This window comes from Symphodus melops (assembly GCF_947650265.1).
Source record: "Symphodus melops genome assembly, chromosome: 4".
Classification (NCBI taxonomy): Eukaryota; Metazoa; Chordata; class Actinopteri; order Labriformes; family Labridae; genus Symphodus; species Symphodus melops.
In genome coordinates, this window is record NC_136694.1 from 9506925 (window position 1) to 9522821 (window position 15897).

A 15897-nucleotide genomic window follows, 5' to 3' on the forward strand; every position below is an offset into this window, starting at 1 on the left:
AATAAATCAAGACTTGATCAGTTAATGTGTTGCTTGAGCGCCCCTTCTCCTTTCTTTTAATCACATAATATTATTAAGGCAAATTCAAAACTGTTTCAGTGAACAGGACATTTATCATTGGCCAAATAAACTGAAAACCAGACCTGTATGAAAGCTCATACAGGAGCTGGTTGAATAGCCGACATAGTGAAAAGTAACCTGGAGTTTCTCTAAATAGACGACGTTAAATAAAACGCATTCTAACGAGAAAATAAAAAATAACATTCAAACACCAAATACAAACATTTTCACTATTCTTTTGTTTCCATGAATGTATGCAAACAACGTTGAACTCACATTCAATATAAAACAATGTGAAAGTTTAGTGCGATGGAACAAGAAGTTTATAAGAAACTATTCGTCTTTCTAGAGATCCTTTGAACACGGACACTTCAGGAGACCACAGATCGAAATATCTTTATCAATATAACATACAGGCCTGACTTCATTTAAAGGCATTAGCCGTGGTTCACCCTCAAACGATTCCTAATGTTATAAATACAGTAATTCAATCAATTAAGCTAACAAAGCTGACAGTCAGGGTAAACTCAGATTGCTGAGTCAATAACTGCATCAGCTCCTATAGTCACAAACAGGCAAACACTAACCATCAGGTAACAGACGTGGTCCTCCAACTTTGACTGAACGGAACATATAGAGCTTATTCTGTTTTTTAATTCATAGTCAGAATATGATTACCAGTTCAGTAATAATATGAACATATACTTAAAAAACAAACACTTTATTTGCACATTGCCTTGTAAAAGATAAAGACATGAAATGAGAAAACTTTATTTCCGACTCTTTAAATATGTCTTAATTTATAGCCTAAATAACTAATGTTATCATTGAGAATAATTAGCTGATCCAGAACCTTTCATGTTCAGCACAACCTACTTGAGGAAAACAAGATAGACATGAAGAACTGTGTGTTAATTGTTCCCAAAAGTTAAGAATCCATAGTTTCTCCAGAAACATCCCACTGGAAATAAAGAAGTTAAATAGGATATTTAGACACTTTAAATATTTTTACAATTCAACCAAACTTGTTTAAAGGGGTTTCGAAAACCATTTTAAAGATGAGTGATCATATTTTGGTGGCTTCACAGATTGAACCCGACAGTATCATGAAAACAGTGTCATATTAGTAGTTTGAGCTTTGGATTCACCATCCGTTTGAGTGAGTGATATTTTGGAAAACACATTATAATCATAGAAAAAACAAACTGTAAACACTCTGATCTCCATATTTCAACATTTTAGCATATTTCTGGTGGTGAACTGCCTTTTTGAACCAATGTTATATAGGTCAAGAGCAAACGTTTTTTTTTTTAATTTTTCATATTCGATATGTCTCGATCATCCTTTTTGGATTTATCCAGAGAGAAAGCAGTCTATAGGACGATTTGTTAAACTTTATTTATAAGTTGTAAATGTTTGACTATCCTTAAGAAAAGTTGTCCACCCTATGTCATTTATAAAATGCTTGATGTCATGAAGCCTTTGATAATGTGGAATACTTTAAACTGATTGAAATGACTACAGTGTTATTCTTAGAGACTTGAGTCTTGCAACAAATGGTGGAGAGAAGATTTGTCAGGACCAAAGGACAGTAGCATAGCTTGTAAAATGGTTTTACACCGGTGAGGCCTCAGACATGTCGAGGTTGCTTTAATGCTGGCTTTCTCTCTGACTGACAGCTGCAACTGTTCAAGCAGCAGTTGTTGTCTGAACACTGTCTCCTGGTGTAGCCAGCGCCTGCATAGGATATTAAGTGTTCTCGGTTGTTGCAGCTCAGTAACTTGGGTGTACCAGATATATTATAGTCAGCATGTTGTGGGATCTTTGAACTGATTGTTTTGTCAATAAATCTTTTGCATACACTATTAATGCAAACACTTAGATATTTGACGAGACAGGTTTCCAATCTCAGTACTTTTTACTGCACATACACAAACACTTGGATGATCAAACATGAATGTTTTGCCAGTGTTGCGATGAACAAAACATTTCATTAAGTCTGAATGAAAAAAAAAATGAAAAAAAAAAGTTGTGAGTTCACTGAAAAACAACGGCTCTTGATGTACTGATCAGTTCAAATAAAAATATCAAATGGAAGAGGTCTAAAAGTGAAAACAGGTTCCCCCCAAAACACAGATTACAATGGTCTGCTGGTGAACTCCGTCAGATATGGAACACATATGCTTGACAACAGTGTGGACATTTTTCCTTTTAACAATTTAAGTTTCATTACTGGCGTGAGAGCAAAGTAAAAAAAAAAAGAAAAGTTTAAAGGACAGCTTAACAGTGTTATAACCCTGAGGGGTGAGGGTTATAAATTCCTCAAGTTAGAGTGTGAGATAATCTAAAGCACAATCAGGGTTCAGTAGTCTGATGGATTCAAGATCTGCCCATCATACTGACCAGAGTCTGACGTTAACAGTCATTAAGAAAAGACCCCAAACCAGCATAAACAGAAGACATTTGAAAACAAATAAAATGCCAAGCACCTGGAATGCCTTTGGTGATTCTTCAAATATTCAAACCATACTATTACAGTCAAGAGGTACGTTGTCCATCTGTAAAACAGCTCATGTATTATCACCAGGTGAAGAGGCAGTGCTCCACACTCTTCACAGACTTTGTTCTGCCTCAGTTGACATTAAAGTTCTTGCAGCGCTCTGCAGTTAGCGCAGATGCTCAAATAGTTTCTTACTAAAAAGTCACATGTTGATGCCCGCTCCAGTATAAGTGGGACCTTATTGGATGATGGATCTTTGGGGGGAAGTCCTCGGCACACAACATACTGCTCGAGGCGCAAAAGCAAATTGACAACTTCAGTGAGCGAGGATAAGTGTGTTGGGTGGCTGTCGTAGAGCGAGTGGGTGGGAAGCAGTGGCTGCTTTTGGACAGTAACCTGATAACAGAAATCTGGGTCGATCAGCACCATGGTGTCTGTCATGCTCGATTGTTTCGAACACTGGATGAGCTGAAGCTGCGGGCCCTCCACCATTATGGCGGACCATAGGATGGGCAGTACAGAGGTGCGCAAAGACTGCAAGAGTTTCATGAGCTGGTTTTCCACTCCGCTCCCGGCCGAATTATCAGCCAAGCTGCAGATCTGAGTGATCTGCAAAGAGGGACAGAATGGAAATAATGATACACCAGCTTTGCCTCATCAAACAAGACAACAAATAAGAAACATCTAAACGTGACATTTACCATGGGAAACTCTTCTTCCTCTTCTTCCTCTTCTTCTTCTTCATCATCATCATCATCATCATCATCATCATCATCGTCGTGGTCCACATGTTTCTGAGCATGTCTGCCTGCAGGGGGTTCCTCTGTGTCCCATCGGTTTAGTCGGACCTGGATTGATTGAAATGAGATCAAGGACTTTTAATTAGGGGCACTGGAGACCGACAGGCTACTGAGCTCCAAGTGAGCAGCCAGGGTTTAACCCCCCCCCTTCTTTATTTTAAATAAAGGCAAAAAAAGGAAGGGAATAAATAGGGATTTTTTTTTTGTGACATTTGGAAAATCTAGGAATAAATTCCTTACCAAAAGATTTCTTCACAAATATGTTCATAAAGTTGTCTTATAATACATAAAAACATTTGAATCCAACTCCTTTCAGAACATTTGTGAGAGCGGCTCAAAGTCAGAGTACCTTGAATAGTACCTTATTGGTACTATATAGTTATTGGTGAAAAATGGAAAATAAAAATGAAAGGCTAGAAGCAAACAAAAGAACTATCCTCACTCTGTAGGAATGAGTGGACATTCAACATTTCCTAAACAGAGACACACTCAGTTTATGTCAATTTTAGACAGACACCTGCATTGTTTTATTTATGGTAATCATAAATTTTAGTTTGCCACTGAAGTTGTTTTTAAAATTCAAATAATATTTGTATTATTTTGTAAATATGCAATTTTGGATTATTCAACTTCTTTATTTGGTGATGGAAAGCGTCCTGCGACATTTAACAATGTGGTGCAGTTTGTTATATTTTATTCCACACATTAAAATCCACATAAAGCTACTGTAAATGTAATCAAGGAGTTTATTTTTTGCAAAAAAAATGTTTGCAATGGATTCAGAATCCTAAAGAACCCCTAGTTTGTCCCCTCACAAGCGACCAAAAGCAAAGGTCAACATTTTCACCGATAAGTGTGTAGTACCAATGAGGTACTGTTCCAAGAACCCCGACTCCGAGCCGCTCTCACGAATTTTCCTAGAAGAGTTGGATTTAAATGTTTTTATATGAGTAATAAGACATCTTTCTGAAGACATTTGTGAACTAATGTATCGGTAAGGAATTTGTTCCCAGATATTTGCAATATTCCTACAAAAGAAACAAAAGAAACCTTCAAAAAACGGTTTCTCAATTATAACAATTATTTTGCTTGAATTTCACAAATTTACCAATTTATAAAATCACATGACCAGTGTTTATAAAATTAAAAAATATATAAATTGCTGCTAAACAGAAAGGAAATAATCAAATACTAAAAAATAATAAAAAGGAACACGAAAGGTCTCTCTTTCACTTTGAATTGGAAGCATTGTGGAAAAACACATCTACTCTGCTTTTTTATTTAAACTGTTGCTGCCGTTTGACGCATAGAAAAAATTATATAACAGAGATAATAAAACATACTGAAAATAAAAATGTGAAAGTCTGTGTTGAAAAAACCATCTGAGGTACTGATTACTGAACCATGAACTCCTAAATAAAATTGTCATATCATGATGAAAGTGAACCTAGATGTATCACGCTGAGCCACAGGCCACACTGCAAAGAGGACGCCATGATGGAAAATGATCTGTCCCGTTTAGTAAGAGCTTCTGTACCCTCAGTGGGAATACAGTAACGCTCCACTATGTATACCTCCGATACAGCTGTGGGAAATCTCAAAGACCACCAAAGAGCCTTCAACAAAGAATCACCAGAAGCAAACACAGAATGTCAACACACTTTTTTAGCCTGATGGACAAAAAAGATAAATTAGCCAAAAAAAAAAAAAGAAGAAGAAGAAGAAAAAAAGATGCAAAACTGTAACGTACCAGTCCAGAGTAGTTATGGTTGCTAATGTGAGGGATCCTGTCAGCCAGTCCATTCCGCTGTCCAACATCTGGATAGTTTAACTTCAGATTAAAAAAAAAAGCCGGAAGTTGACATGAAGGTTCATCCATGAAAAGCACTAGTGACATAAACATGATGATGCTGATCTATTCTCAAACCTGCATAGATGAATGGTTGTTTCTTAAATTCTGTTCAAATGAGTGTTTGCTACCACTGGCAGGCTCCGAGCTCCAGCTCATCTACAACAACGAAATCAGTCCATTTTTATTTGTATAGGTTCATAATTCATAACAAATGTTATCTAGTGACACTTTACTAAACAGAAGGTGCGCAGGAAAACCTCTACTAGTGCAAAGTTCAGGCCCTCGAAGCTGCTGGGACTTACTGATTGGAAGCTGTCATCATCTTCATCAGATAAATCATAACTGAGTTGTGGTCCTTTGCTTTTCTTGAGATTTGACTTCCGACTGTACGTGTAATGAGGTCTAGGCCTGCCAGGCAGCATCGTACCATCAGCCCCATAATCACCCTGCCCCATCTGGAAAGGCAGCAAGTGTCTCTGCACAAAAATATTTAAAGACACCACCAACCCATCATTACAAGATGAAGACGTCTTATAGCAAACCCGAGAAGACTTTACCGCAAGAAACAAATTCATTTCAGATTGGTGTTGTGTCTCACCATTGCCTGCCTCTGACACTGACGCAGTCTGCACTTCTGCCTCTTCTTGTTGCTGCCTCCAAACTTCGGCTTGTCTATGCAGAAATCACACGTGCCGCAGTCTTTCCTGCAGAGGCAGGCTTTACATTCTCCGCAGGACCGCCGCTTTCGCTTTTTATGCCACTGAAAAAAAAAAAAAACTTTACCAATGATTGGATTGTCTATGTGTATTGTCTTGACGTTGTAAGAAGAGGCATTTTCTAAAAAAAAATTAAATAAAAATCCTTCATAGTTGAAAGCAAGTTTGAGAAACTTTCGGCCCTTGTCAACAAATGCTGCATCTCATGCTAAACCTGCCCTGTACATGCGTGAGCAAAAGGACGGGCTGATATCGGGGGGGGAGACAAATCAGATACCATTCTCTGTAGAGACAGATAGAAGCACACCCGATTTTTTGAAACTCTTTCATTATAAATAGCTAGTGTTACACTCGAGTCCTGTCTTTTTAATTTCAACTTGCTATTGATCAGGCACCAGCTGGGTACTTCCCATCATGCCCTGTGTTTGCAGTGGGCTGGGAGAAGCTGTGGTTCCAGAGTCTGATTACTGCAGAAGACATGATCTTGGGATTTCTTCGTTGTTCATTTTTTGCAAGACGTGAGTGAAAGTCTGGATCAAGTCCGGTACAAATTGATCCAGCATACATCGTGTGTGTGGTCCCTCGTGGATCATTCTGCTCCGGCCTCATGCATCTTCAACATCGCTCAAGTCACACTGAAGATGGAAACAATGTGTACGACGCATGTTCTCATCGGGTGAGGTTTTAACTGGTGCTCTTCAAATCACAGTCGCACAGTAAAATGCACATTGAGCTGCATTTCTTAGCTTCTTTAATTGAGATTTGTGAACTGTAAGGTCAGTATGAGTGAGTGTGCCTCTAAAAATCCTCATGAATCTTTAGTCCCTGATCCAAACCAGAGGCCTGCTTCCTGTGTGCCAATGCAGTAAATTATCTGAAAGTGAGCGATCAGGAAACGTCTGACAGAACTCCAAAAGGAGAAATCAGAAATCGAAACTAGGTTTTGCTTGATTCACTGTCACGTCAGGTCATGGTGCCTCTCCGTCGTCAGGATGAGGAAAGAAAAAAAAAAAAAAAACACACTCACATCGTCATCGTCGTCTGTGGACATGTCATCATCCTCATCAACGTCCACATTGACCGAGAAGTTCTCTGTGTCGCTGCTTTTGAGACTCGGGTGCTGTGTGATTAAAAACATTTTCAGTGAGTGAGAGGAAAAAAAGAATGGCAATAAAATGATGAGGATGATGAATAAATGTGTGATTTGAGTTACCTGCGAGTCTGTAACTTCACTCTGTAAAATCAAATAAATAAAATATGTTGTTAGAACGTGTGTGCACATCAGTCATTGGGTGTAACAGCTTTAATCGTTGAGAACGCTGACATAACAACCACGTCCACAATTTCACACTTTGGGACAATAGAGTCTCCACACTGTCAACATTATTCAGAGTGTAAACTTTAGAGGGACCAAAACCCTGCCTAAATGATACTAGTAAAAATACTTGCATCAGCTCTCATTGAAGATACGTATGTGATTCTGTCACATAGACAGAATAGCTGGAGACAGGTAGCTGGAGAGGTGCAAATCCACTTCCTGAGCACTGCCCTTGAGCAAGGCAACGACTCTATAGCGCTCGGTGTGGGCAGCAGCCTCCCTCTGAGAGCTCTCCATTCATGCATGTCCACAGGATCCTGTTTGTGCATGTGTGTGTGTATGTGTTTCCCCTTGTATGTGTGTTCATTAAACAAAGTGTAAAACCGTATTAAAAGTATAACTTCTTTATCGAAAGGTTTGATAAGGTATCAAGTGTCGTACGTTCTGACGACCTCACCAGAACAATAGCCATTTGATTTAAACGTGTGATTTAATAAACACGTTGTGCCTTCAGAAAAGCCCACAAGGACAGCACATGGATAACCTTTGACCCTCCAGTAAACACAGTGCACATTACCTGGAAACTCATGCTGTCATCAAATGTTTCAGAAAAGTCATCATAGGACTTCTGCGACAGCACGCTCCCACTAATGTTTCCACCTCCACCGCCAGGACCCTGGTGGATTGTGCAGAAAACGTAAAGAACATTTACATTTACTACTTTGACAAAACTAAAGTGGCCAAGAGCTACTTGCATCACATCGCTTGCATTTATTCACACAGCACACACATGAATGAAGCTACAGGCACACATGTGAAAATGAATTAAGATGATACTTATCAATAATCTTAAAGTCACACTAAGACCCAAGACAAAATCAGGAATATTTTACGCTTCTTACTGTGCTTCATCGTAAACATCGTGACTACTTGCTCTTATGGGCCAAATAAATAAAAAGTGAGAAGAGGTGCAGTAGGTCAACCTACAGGTCAGCTCGCTCCCGAGCTACCTGTCGGAGTCCTTTGATCTATATAGATTATAACTTCTGTGTGCCTAGCTTACCTTGCGGAAAGGACATATACATTTACGTTTGCGGCACAAACGTTTGCGGGACTCGGGGCTCTGCAGTCCATGCTTGCAGTTGGCACACTGCCCACAGTTGACTGTGTTGTGGCATCCAACACACTGTCCACAAGGAATCCACTGCAGTTAACAGGAAGACAAGAAAAGACGGCGTTTATTTATACATCCGTGTCCAGTCCTTTTTTTGGTTACAATCTTAAACATATCAATGGAAGACACAAAGGACTTTTTTTTCCTGGCTGTTGTTAATATGCTTTCTCATCTTTCCTCCGCGCGAGAGGCACAACAACGTACACCGAGAGAAATGTTCTAAACAGATACAGGTGGTTTATAATATGTCGCCTTCTCATAGAATACCAATGGAACAACAAATCAATGGTGAAAGGTTTGCAGTCTGGTAAGAAAGGTGACATTGTTTTACCTTTCTGAAACGGATCATCGGATGCTCGATGGTTTTCGATGCTGTAGAACAAGAAATAAAAGTGTCATCAATCTGACCTCATCTCTTCGCATGATTTTCCACATTATTCTTCTGAGCATGATGCGATGACATACCCCAACAGGTGGGACAGAAGGGCCTCTTCCTTTGTTTGTCATACCACGTGCCTGTGAAGGAAATACCACATCTGGCACAGACCCTGCAGGAGAGGATAATCATGCTCAGTCCATCTGTTTTTAGCAAGAATTCACCACAAACAAACCTTTTGGATTGAATGGAGACAACTCAAGCTCCTTGTTAATCACATCTGCAGATATGGTCATGTGATTGAAACGTGAACTGAAGAAAAGGACTCACAGTGTGCTTTCCTCAGATCCAATTTCCCCATTTATGGATGGGAGTTTCAGTGGTTTGGATGACGACGAGGGGGGAGGCAGTTTAATTTTAACTTCAACTGGCTCTCTGTAAGAGACTTTGGGTGCAATTAGTGTTAAAATCTGTGAAGAGACGCTCGTCTGGTTGTGTGAGGATTGGAGAGTTTTTGGTCCTAGACTGGGTGTGAGCCTGTGGTGGGAGTCCGGGGTGTCAGCTTCCTCCCTTCTGTCGACCAAGCTGGATTCTGAGGAGGAACGCTCTCGGACCTTTCTCTAATGGACAAAACAGTGAAAAGAAAAGTCAGCCTGAAGGCCTATCCCTCCTCATATCTTAAGTTTAAAGTGACAAAAAAAAGAAAAGAAGAAGAGGTCACTCCCTTACCTTCGCTCTTTGACGAACTTTTCCGGATTTTGATTCATAAAACTTTCCTGACTTGTAGTCGAAGTTCGACAGGTCAAGCTGACCCACCAACACTGTAGTCAGTTCCACTCTGCTTCTTACTCGATCTCCCCGTGGGCTTCAGAAAAAAAACATGATGTGCAAAGAAGTTAAATCATTTCTAAAAGTAATTATGTACTGAGCTTATTCCTTATTTCGACAATTTTAAAAGGGCTGCAATTACTGCTTTTCAGAAAAATTAACTTTTGATAGTTAAGTCCATGAATTGTAACAGCCAAACAGCAGCAATGACAATGTAAAATTCACCACTGTGTCAAACTAACTCAAAATTCAAAAGACTAAAATTATAAAAAAATAATTAAAAAAAAAAAGCAGCAAGTATCACTGTATAAAGATTAGGAATATCGGTAGACACAATAATTATATATGATGATATTGCCAGCCCTAAAACAACTAAATATGCAATTGCTAAAAATAAAAAATAACATTTTACTTGTGCCTCTTGAATTAAAAAAATGAACATTGTATATTTAAATGTATGAACTATCCTTTACTAACCTTAGATAATATACATCCTTCTGTCCAATGCTACTGCCTGAGCGTCGAACCACTTCTTTTCGTTTCCAGCCCTCCCCAAGTGACGGCCATTCATCCCATCCTTCATCAGGATGCGATCGCTTGCGTCGAGGTAAATGAAGTCTGAAAAGAGGCAATGATAAAAATCTTACTGCACCTGAAGTTACATAAGAAAATAGAAACATCTTCAACTATACTGTGTTCTTATCCATTCACCCAGGGATGCTTGATAGAACATCTGTGTATCAAGCTGGACTCTTTAAGAGAGATATATTAAGATGTGATTGTGCTCTACAATCTTCATACCAACCGACCTTTACCAACACCGGACCCCTTTATTTAAATATGCAGCCACTTTAGCACACATGCAATCCCCCTTCTGTCTGCAAAAGATAATGACGCAGCTCGAGAGCTTGCACATGCTCGTGAATATCAAAATCTTTTCCAAAGATAATGCTGTCCATTTTGAGAGTACACTCTGTCTGCAGCCAGAAAGATCATTGATGAAAACAACTTGTTGACATGTTGAAATCGCACTAACACGACCACAGTTTGTGGTAAATCAAATCACTCAACTTACCTATACATTCTTTTGAGGGTCTTCTCACCAGTCGCCATGACTTCACTTTTTTCACTTTCTCCTGCCAGGCTTTCCAGCTCGCCATCACTATTGGCTTCATCGTCATCCTCAAGTGGTTCAAACCAGTCAACAGGAGGCTCACCACTTGCAGATTTATCGTCTTCCTTTGCCTCTCCTGAGAAGTCCTCTCCTGTATCTGAGGTGGGCTTCATCTTTGGATCGTATAAGTCGAAACAAGCCGAGGACTCCGGGGAAGGTGCTGCTTCTGAGCTGGTAACTGCATTGCTTTTCTTCTCTGGGTTTTGTCTCGCATCTTCCAAGGAGGCAGTAGCTGCTTCAGGAGTGTTTTCTGAATTGCTCATTTCTGGGTTTTGCCCTTCATCTTCCAAGGATTCTGGGGCAAGTGCTACCTCACAGGTGTTTTCAGCAAGTCTCTTCTTCTCTGGGTTTTGTCCTGCATCCTTCTGTTCAGGGACAGAGCTGTCACGTGGTTCCTCATTCATTGATGCTCTCTTTTGACAACAATTGGTCCAAAGCTTTGTTTCCTATCCACTACAGTTATTCCTGCATCTCAGTAGGATTTCTTTTTTAAAGGGTCAACAGAATCAGAACCACATTCAGCTTTTCATGACAGAGCCTGGGGGGTGAAACATAATGTTAATCAAGAGATTTATAACACAGTAGGTCCAGTGCTGAGCGATACTTGTGTTACAATAATATGTCTGAGCTTATCAAAACGAGCCACATAAACATTAATATTATTACTCCCTGATGACAATGAGCTGACGCATATCCACACAATGTTAGCACATCATCTGACATGAATCACATTCAAACTGACCGAGGGGGTTTAACTTTAAACCTCTTGACTGTATCCAAGCTCGGTGGTTCATTAGATAGAAATGATCATCAGCAAATGCTAACTGCAAACACAACGTTAGCATCACAAGCTAACACCGGCTGCTATAAGTTCCGATTTGCTGGTGTGGCCACATATATTTTTTCATGTGCTATTTAATTATTGCGACATGCAAGCAATGCAAATGCAATAACGTTTTATTCGGGTTGGTGAAAAGTGAAAGCTGAATGAAACAGCTGGAGTGGACTCAGTTAGCCCCCGCTAGCTACACTAATATGAATGTTAGCCACATTTAGCTAAAGCGTCCCTGCCCTAAATTGAAAGCGATGTATCGCAATCGGTTAAAAGATATACAGAGGGGAAAAAAACACACCTGCACGTTAATGTCCATTGGATGCTTGGCACTCTTGTCACAACAATCCCCACTTCACTTTAAGAGGAAGAGCACACGTAGCTAGTAAAGTACCACGCATAAAGCTAACACTGAGGCAGATGATGTGAGGAAGGCAGAGCTGTGTGAACCCGCCTCCAGAGGGGGCTGAGGATGTTCATTCAACCACTCAGAAAGACATCCCTACATCAGATTTGTTTCTGCTGATTATCAAATAGTAGTCCACATCCACTTGACGTCGTACAATTATTCAGCCACAGCGTGAAAGATAACTTATCCAATCATCATTTAGAGTATGGAGGCGAAGACGGAAAGGAGCGACTTTAATGATCTCAGCCCACTTTCACCGTCTTTGATAACATGCTTCACCTGCTGCCTTCACGGGTCAGAGGAAAGACTTCTGACAGTGGAGACATCTGTATGTAACAGTACAGCACGCGCATCTTAAACAAAACTCCAATAACTTATCTATAAAAGTAGACGACGGTGACTTGATGTAGCCAACAGCATAAAACCTTGCAATATTGCAAAAAAAATAAAAATCTGTTACCCTTAAGTTGCTTTATAGCACATTTCTATTATCGGACTGCCCTCATAGATAATTCAGCTGTTCCATTATGCTGCAGTAAAGGATCTGACAAAAACTTAGAAAGACAGTCCGGGATCCCCAGATCCTGCAGCACACGTCCTTGGGCAAGACATTTCACGACAAGTTGCTCCTGCTGCTTCATTGACCGCATGTGAATGTGTAGGAATGGTAATATTCAATGTAAGAAGGACACTTTACACAGCAGCCTCTGCCATCAGTGTGTGTGACCAGAGGTGTTAAGTGCTTTGAGTAGTCAAAAGACTAGAATAGCACAATACAAGCTCGAATAAATGTACAATATGTTCACATACATCAACAAAAACAAACTATTTTAGAGTTAACTTAAAAACATCCTGCTGACAAGTCTTGTAAACTTTCTGTGAGTGACGGCTATGAAGCAAGTGACAAGGACAAAAAATCCTTCTACACCAAAACTACACTGGAACAGACTCTCTTTTATATACTTTTTATTTGATAGTCTTAAGAAAGAAAAAATAATACATTACATGTCAGTACAAGCTTAACTACATTTGCATCTGGCTTGTACAAATGATATACTTGAGTGCAAGTACATTTTCTACACAGATGTGGATATTTGTTAGCTCATCCAAAACCAGAAAAGAAGAGTGAGTGTGAGGAAGAGAAACAAAAAAAAAAGAAAAAAAGGGTGAGGAAAGAAACAGAGCTGACCAACTTAGCAAATAAATACTTGTAAAAATAGAGATAAATAGCAGGCCTTAGTTTGTTTTACTCTAATCGTGTTTATTTGTTTGTCTTTGTGTTCTTCACTATCTACTTATGATTTAAATTTAATACCCAGAACAATCTTCAGATGCTGAAAAATAAGCATACAATGAGCTGTTGAAATACAAAAAAATCAACAAGATCTACCTCAAAGACGTATTAGACTGTCCACTTATGTTTAAAAAAAAATGAACCTGAGCTTGTATAGCTCTGTTCTAGTCTTCTGATTACTCAAAGCTCTTTCCCACTATATGTCACACCGACACATTCACACACTGATGGCAGAGGTTAAGTCAGGAGACCATCAATCCAATTTGGGGTTAAGTGTCTTGCTCAAGGACACGTCGGTTACGTTGCTGCAAGAGGATCGAATCCACGAGCTGAACAGCTCTAAGTGATTTTACTGATTTATTCTTAGAGTCCTGCAGCTTTTCATTCTTCGCCACGTACAATAGATCTGTTGTGGCTTCAACACTTTGGCAGTACCTTTTTACCACCATTATTTAAAATGCAAATACATTAGAAATTAAGTTTAGGTTTTAGGCTGATATAGAACAAAACCACATTAGATAGGAGCTCATTCATTGATCGTTTTTAAAGACAATGATATTAATTTAAGAAACCCGTATAGGCCCAAAACAGAGAGTTTAAAGAGCTCAATGCATCATCACAGCACTGTTGTGTTCAACACATCAAGAAAAGGTTCAAATTAACGTCTGAAGAAATATAAATAAAATTTAACATTAAATGTAAAAAAATCAAGCAACCCATTCACACAGACTGGAGAATGTTTCAGTATTTTATTCAGGGAAATCATACCAAAAACAGCTGATTTAATTAGCAGTTCATCTACTCGTCAGGGAAATATATACACATGTATCCATTAACATCTGAAAGTTTTTACTCGTACAAAGATTTTAAAATAGTTATCTAGTTATAAAAATCTGTTTCACCCAAGTGGTAGTTGAATAAGTTTAAAGGCATGTTATGTACACAGATCCACAGATGGAGACAAGTTCTGCTACCTGTCCTTGTTACTACGGAGATCGGTCGTCAAGGGATCGTGCTGAATAGTTTGGATGCAGCATCAGAGCGAGCAGACCCGCTCTGTTGGTCATTGCAGTCCTGACATTACGCTCCTGTTCAAAGAGCTCATCCAGCTTGTACCACTGCAGGTAAAGATGAGAAAAATGGGTTTTTACAAAAACTCTTTCAGTATCTGTTTGTATAGAGACACATTTCATTAAATAAGAGACGCAAAGTATGTTCAACATGTTTCACTTACAACTCTGACTCGCTCCAAGTCCACTTCAGCTCTCCTGAGCTTCTCCCAGTTGTAATGTTTGTTGCATTTCCTTTTGGAGACTCTGCAGTAATCTCCGGTCAGCTCAAACACATTCTTCACCAGAGGACATCCGCACACCTCGTCCACTGAGACCTATCGTCCACACACCAAAGAAAAACAATATAACAAATCTATCCCTACAAACACTGCGTCATGTGCAGTGGCTGCAGACCATCTGAATCCGCTTTATTGGCCTGATATGTTTAACACACAAGGAATTTGACTTCTGTAGACTGTGCTCTCTGTAAAACATTAAATAATAACAATTAACTAAAAATATAAACAATTAAAGAATAATGTGTGCAAGACTAAAGTAGATACCAGTGCAGTGGTGAAGTAAACATGAGGTAGTCATCTTTTACAGTATTTACATGATAGAGTGTGCGTAGATGATTATTTAAATCAAATCATATTTGTCACCTTGTTAAAATAATTGCCGTAGTCATTTTTTGAGAAAAAGGTTCTTTTTTGTTTTTTTTGGCCTAAATCCACTCCTTATGATTCTCTGGTGGTAAAATTGCCTATAACCTCAGTTAAACAGATCATGTGATGTCCACCTTTAATATAATGGCCTATGTCAAGAGTGTGACTTAAGCCGTTTTATTTTTGCCCATGTGAAAAGACGATGTGACTATAGGTAAAATAAAACAGCCTAAGTCACAGACGCATGTGGATCAGTGGGTAGAGTCGTCATCTCTCAACTGGAAGGTCGAGGGTTCGATCCCCAGCTCCTGCGAGCAACATGTCCAATGTGTCTTTGGGCAAGACACTTAACCCTGAATTGCTCCCCCTCCTCTGTCAGGGTGTATGCAGTTCGCTGCTCCTGTGGTCGAACGCTTGGTGCGCTATTTGCCCCGCTGGGATAAATAGATTTAAAAAATAATAATAATAAATAAAATAATACTGAGCTCTTTTCATTACCTTGTTGAATAAAATAATTACAAAATATCATATTCAACATCTGGCTCTGGTTTCCCGGAAAACCTTGCCTTGGGTGATTATTTTAACAAAGTGCACATTCACAGCAGCCGGTCTGACACTGTGCGTTCATCAGAGACAGCCTGGGGGAAGAAAACTGTTCTTATGATTAGTTGTTTCGGCGTACAGTGATCTGTAGCGCCTGCCGAAGGGGAGGAGCTTAAACAGTTTGTGTCCAGGGTGTGAGGGGTCTGCAGTAATGCTTATCATACTATATATTGAAAGTTTTTTTTTGACCGAGTGGAGCGTTCTGAGTGAGTCGATGAAAACTAGTTGGTAGTTTAGCGAGTGA

At 39.4% G+C, this 15897-nt stretch overlaps 2 protein-coding genes across 2 annotated transcripts in view; both read right to left on the reverse strand.

Annotated features, from left to right (window-relative positions):
* Positions 1 to 1457: 1457 nt before the first annotated feature.
* Positions 1458 to 12315, reverse strand: mbd1b (methyl-CpG binding domain protein 1b). The gene is made up of 17 exons (XM_079340475.1): positions 11932 to 12315; positions 10700 to 11336; positions 10102 to 10242; positions 9526 to 9661; positions 9127 to 9416; positions 8886 to 8968; positions 8752 to 8792; positions 8310 to 8450; positions 7824 to 7922; positions 7142 to 7162; positions 6956 to 7048; positions 5811 to 5972; positions 5515 to 5688; positions 5288 to 5368; positions 5111 to 5191; positions 3262 to 3408; positions 1458 to 3169 (listed from the first exon to the last, which is right to left on the reverse strand). The coding sequence occupies exons 2-17, from the start codon at positions 11200 to 11202 to the stop codon at positions 2702 to 2704; spliced, it is 2661 nt and encodes an 886-aa protein (XP_079196601.1). The 5' UTR covers positions 11203 to 11336; positions 11932 to 12315; the 3' UTR covers positions 1458 to 2701.
* Positions 12316 to 14067: 1752 nt separating this feature from the next.
* The window catches only part of cxxc1b (CXXC finger protein 1b), a 4219-nt gene continuing 2389 nt past the window's right edge, over positions 14068 to 15897 (reverse strand). The window contains 4 exon segments of the mRNA XM_079342440.1: positions 14068 to 14360; positions 14362 to 14451; positions 14568 to 14720; positions 14800 to 14821. Coding sequence (XP_079198566.1) covers positions 14304 to 14360; positions 14362 to 14451; positions 14568 to 14720; positions 14800 to 14821 — 322 coding nt within the window. The 3' untranslated portion in view covers positions 14068 to 14303.

Bases quoted from the DNA above. Each gene is read 5' to 3' on its own strand.
- mbd1b (XM_079340475.1), bottom strand. From the start codon at position 11,202: ATGAATGAGGAACCACGTGACAGCTCTGTCCCTGAACAGAAGGATGCA. The intron at 5,689-5,810 runs GTGAGACACAAC...ATTTTTGTGCAG, and splicing joins AGTGTCAGAGGCAGGCAATG to AGACACTTGCTGCCTTTCCA. The intron at 3,409-5,110 runs GTACGTTACAGT...CAATCAATCCAG, and splicing joins ACCATAACTACTCTGGACTG to GTCCGACTAAACCGATGGGA.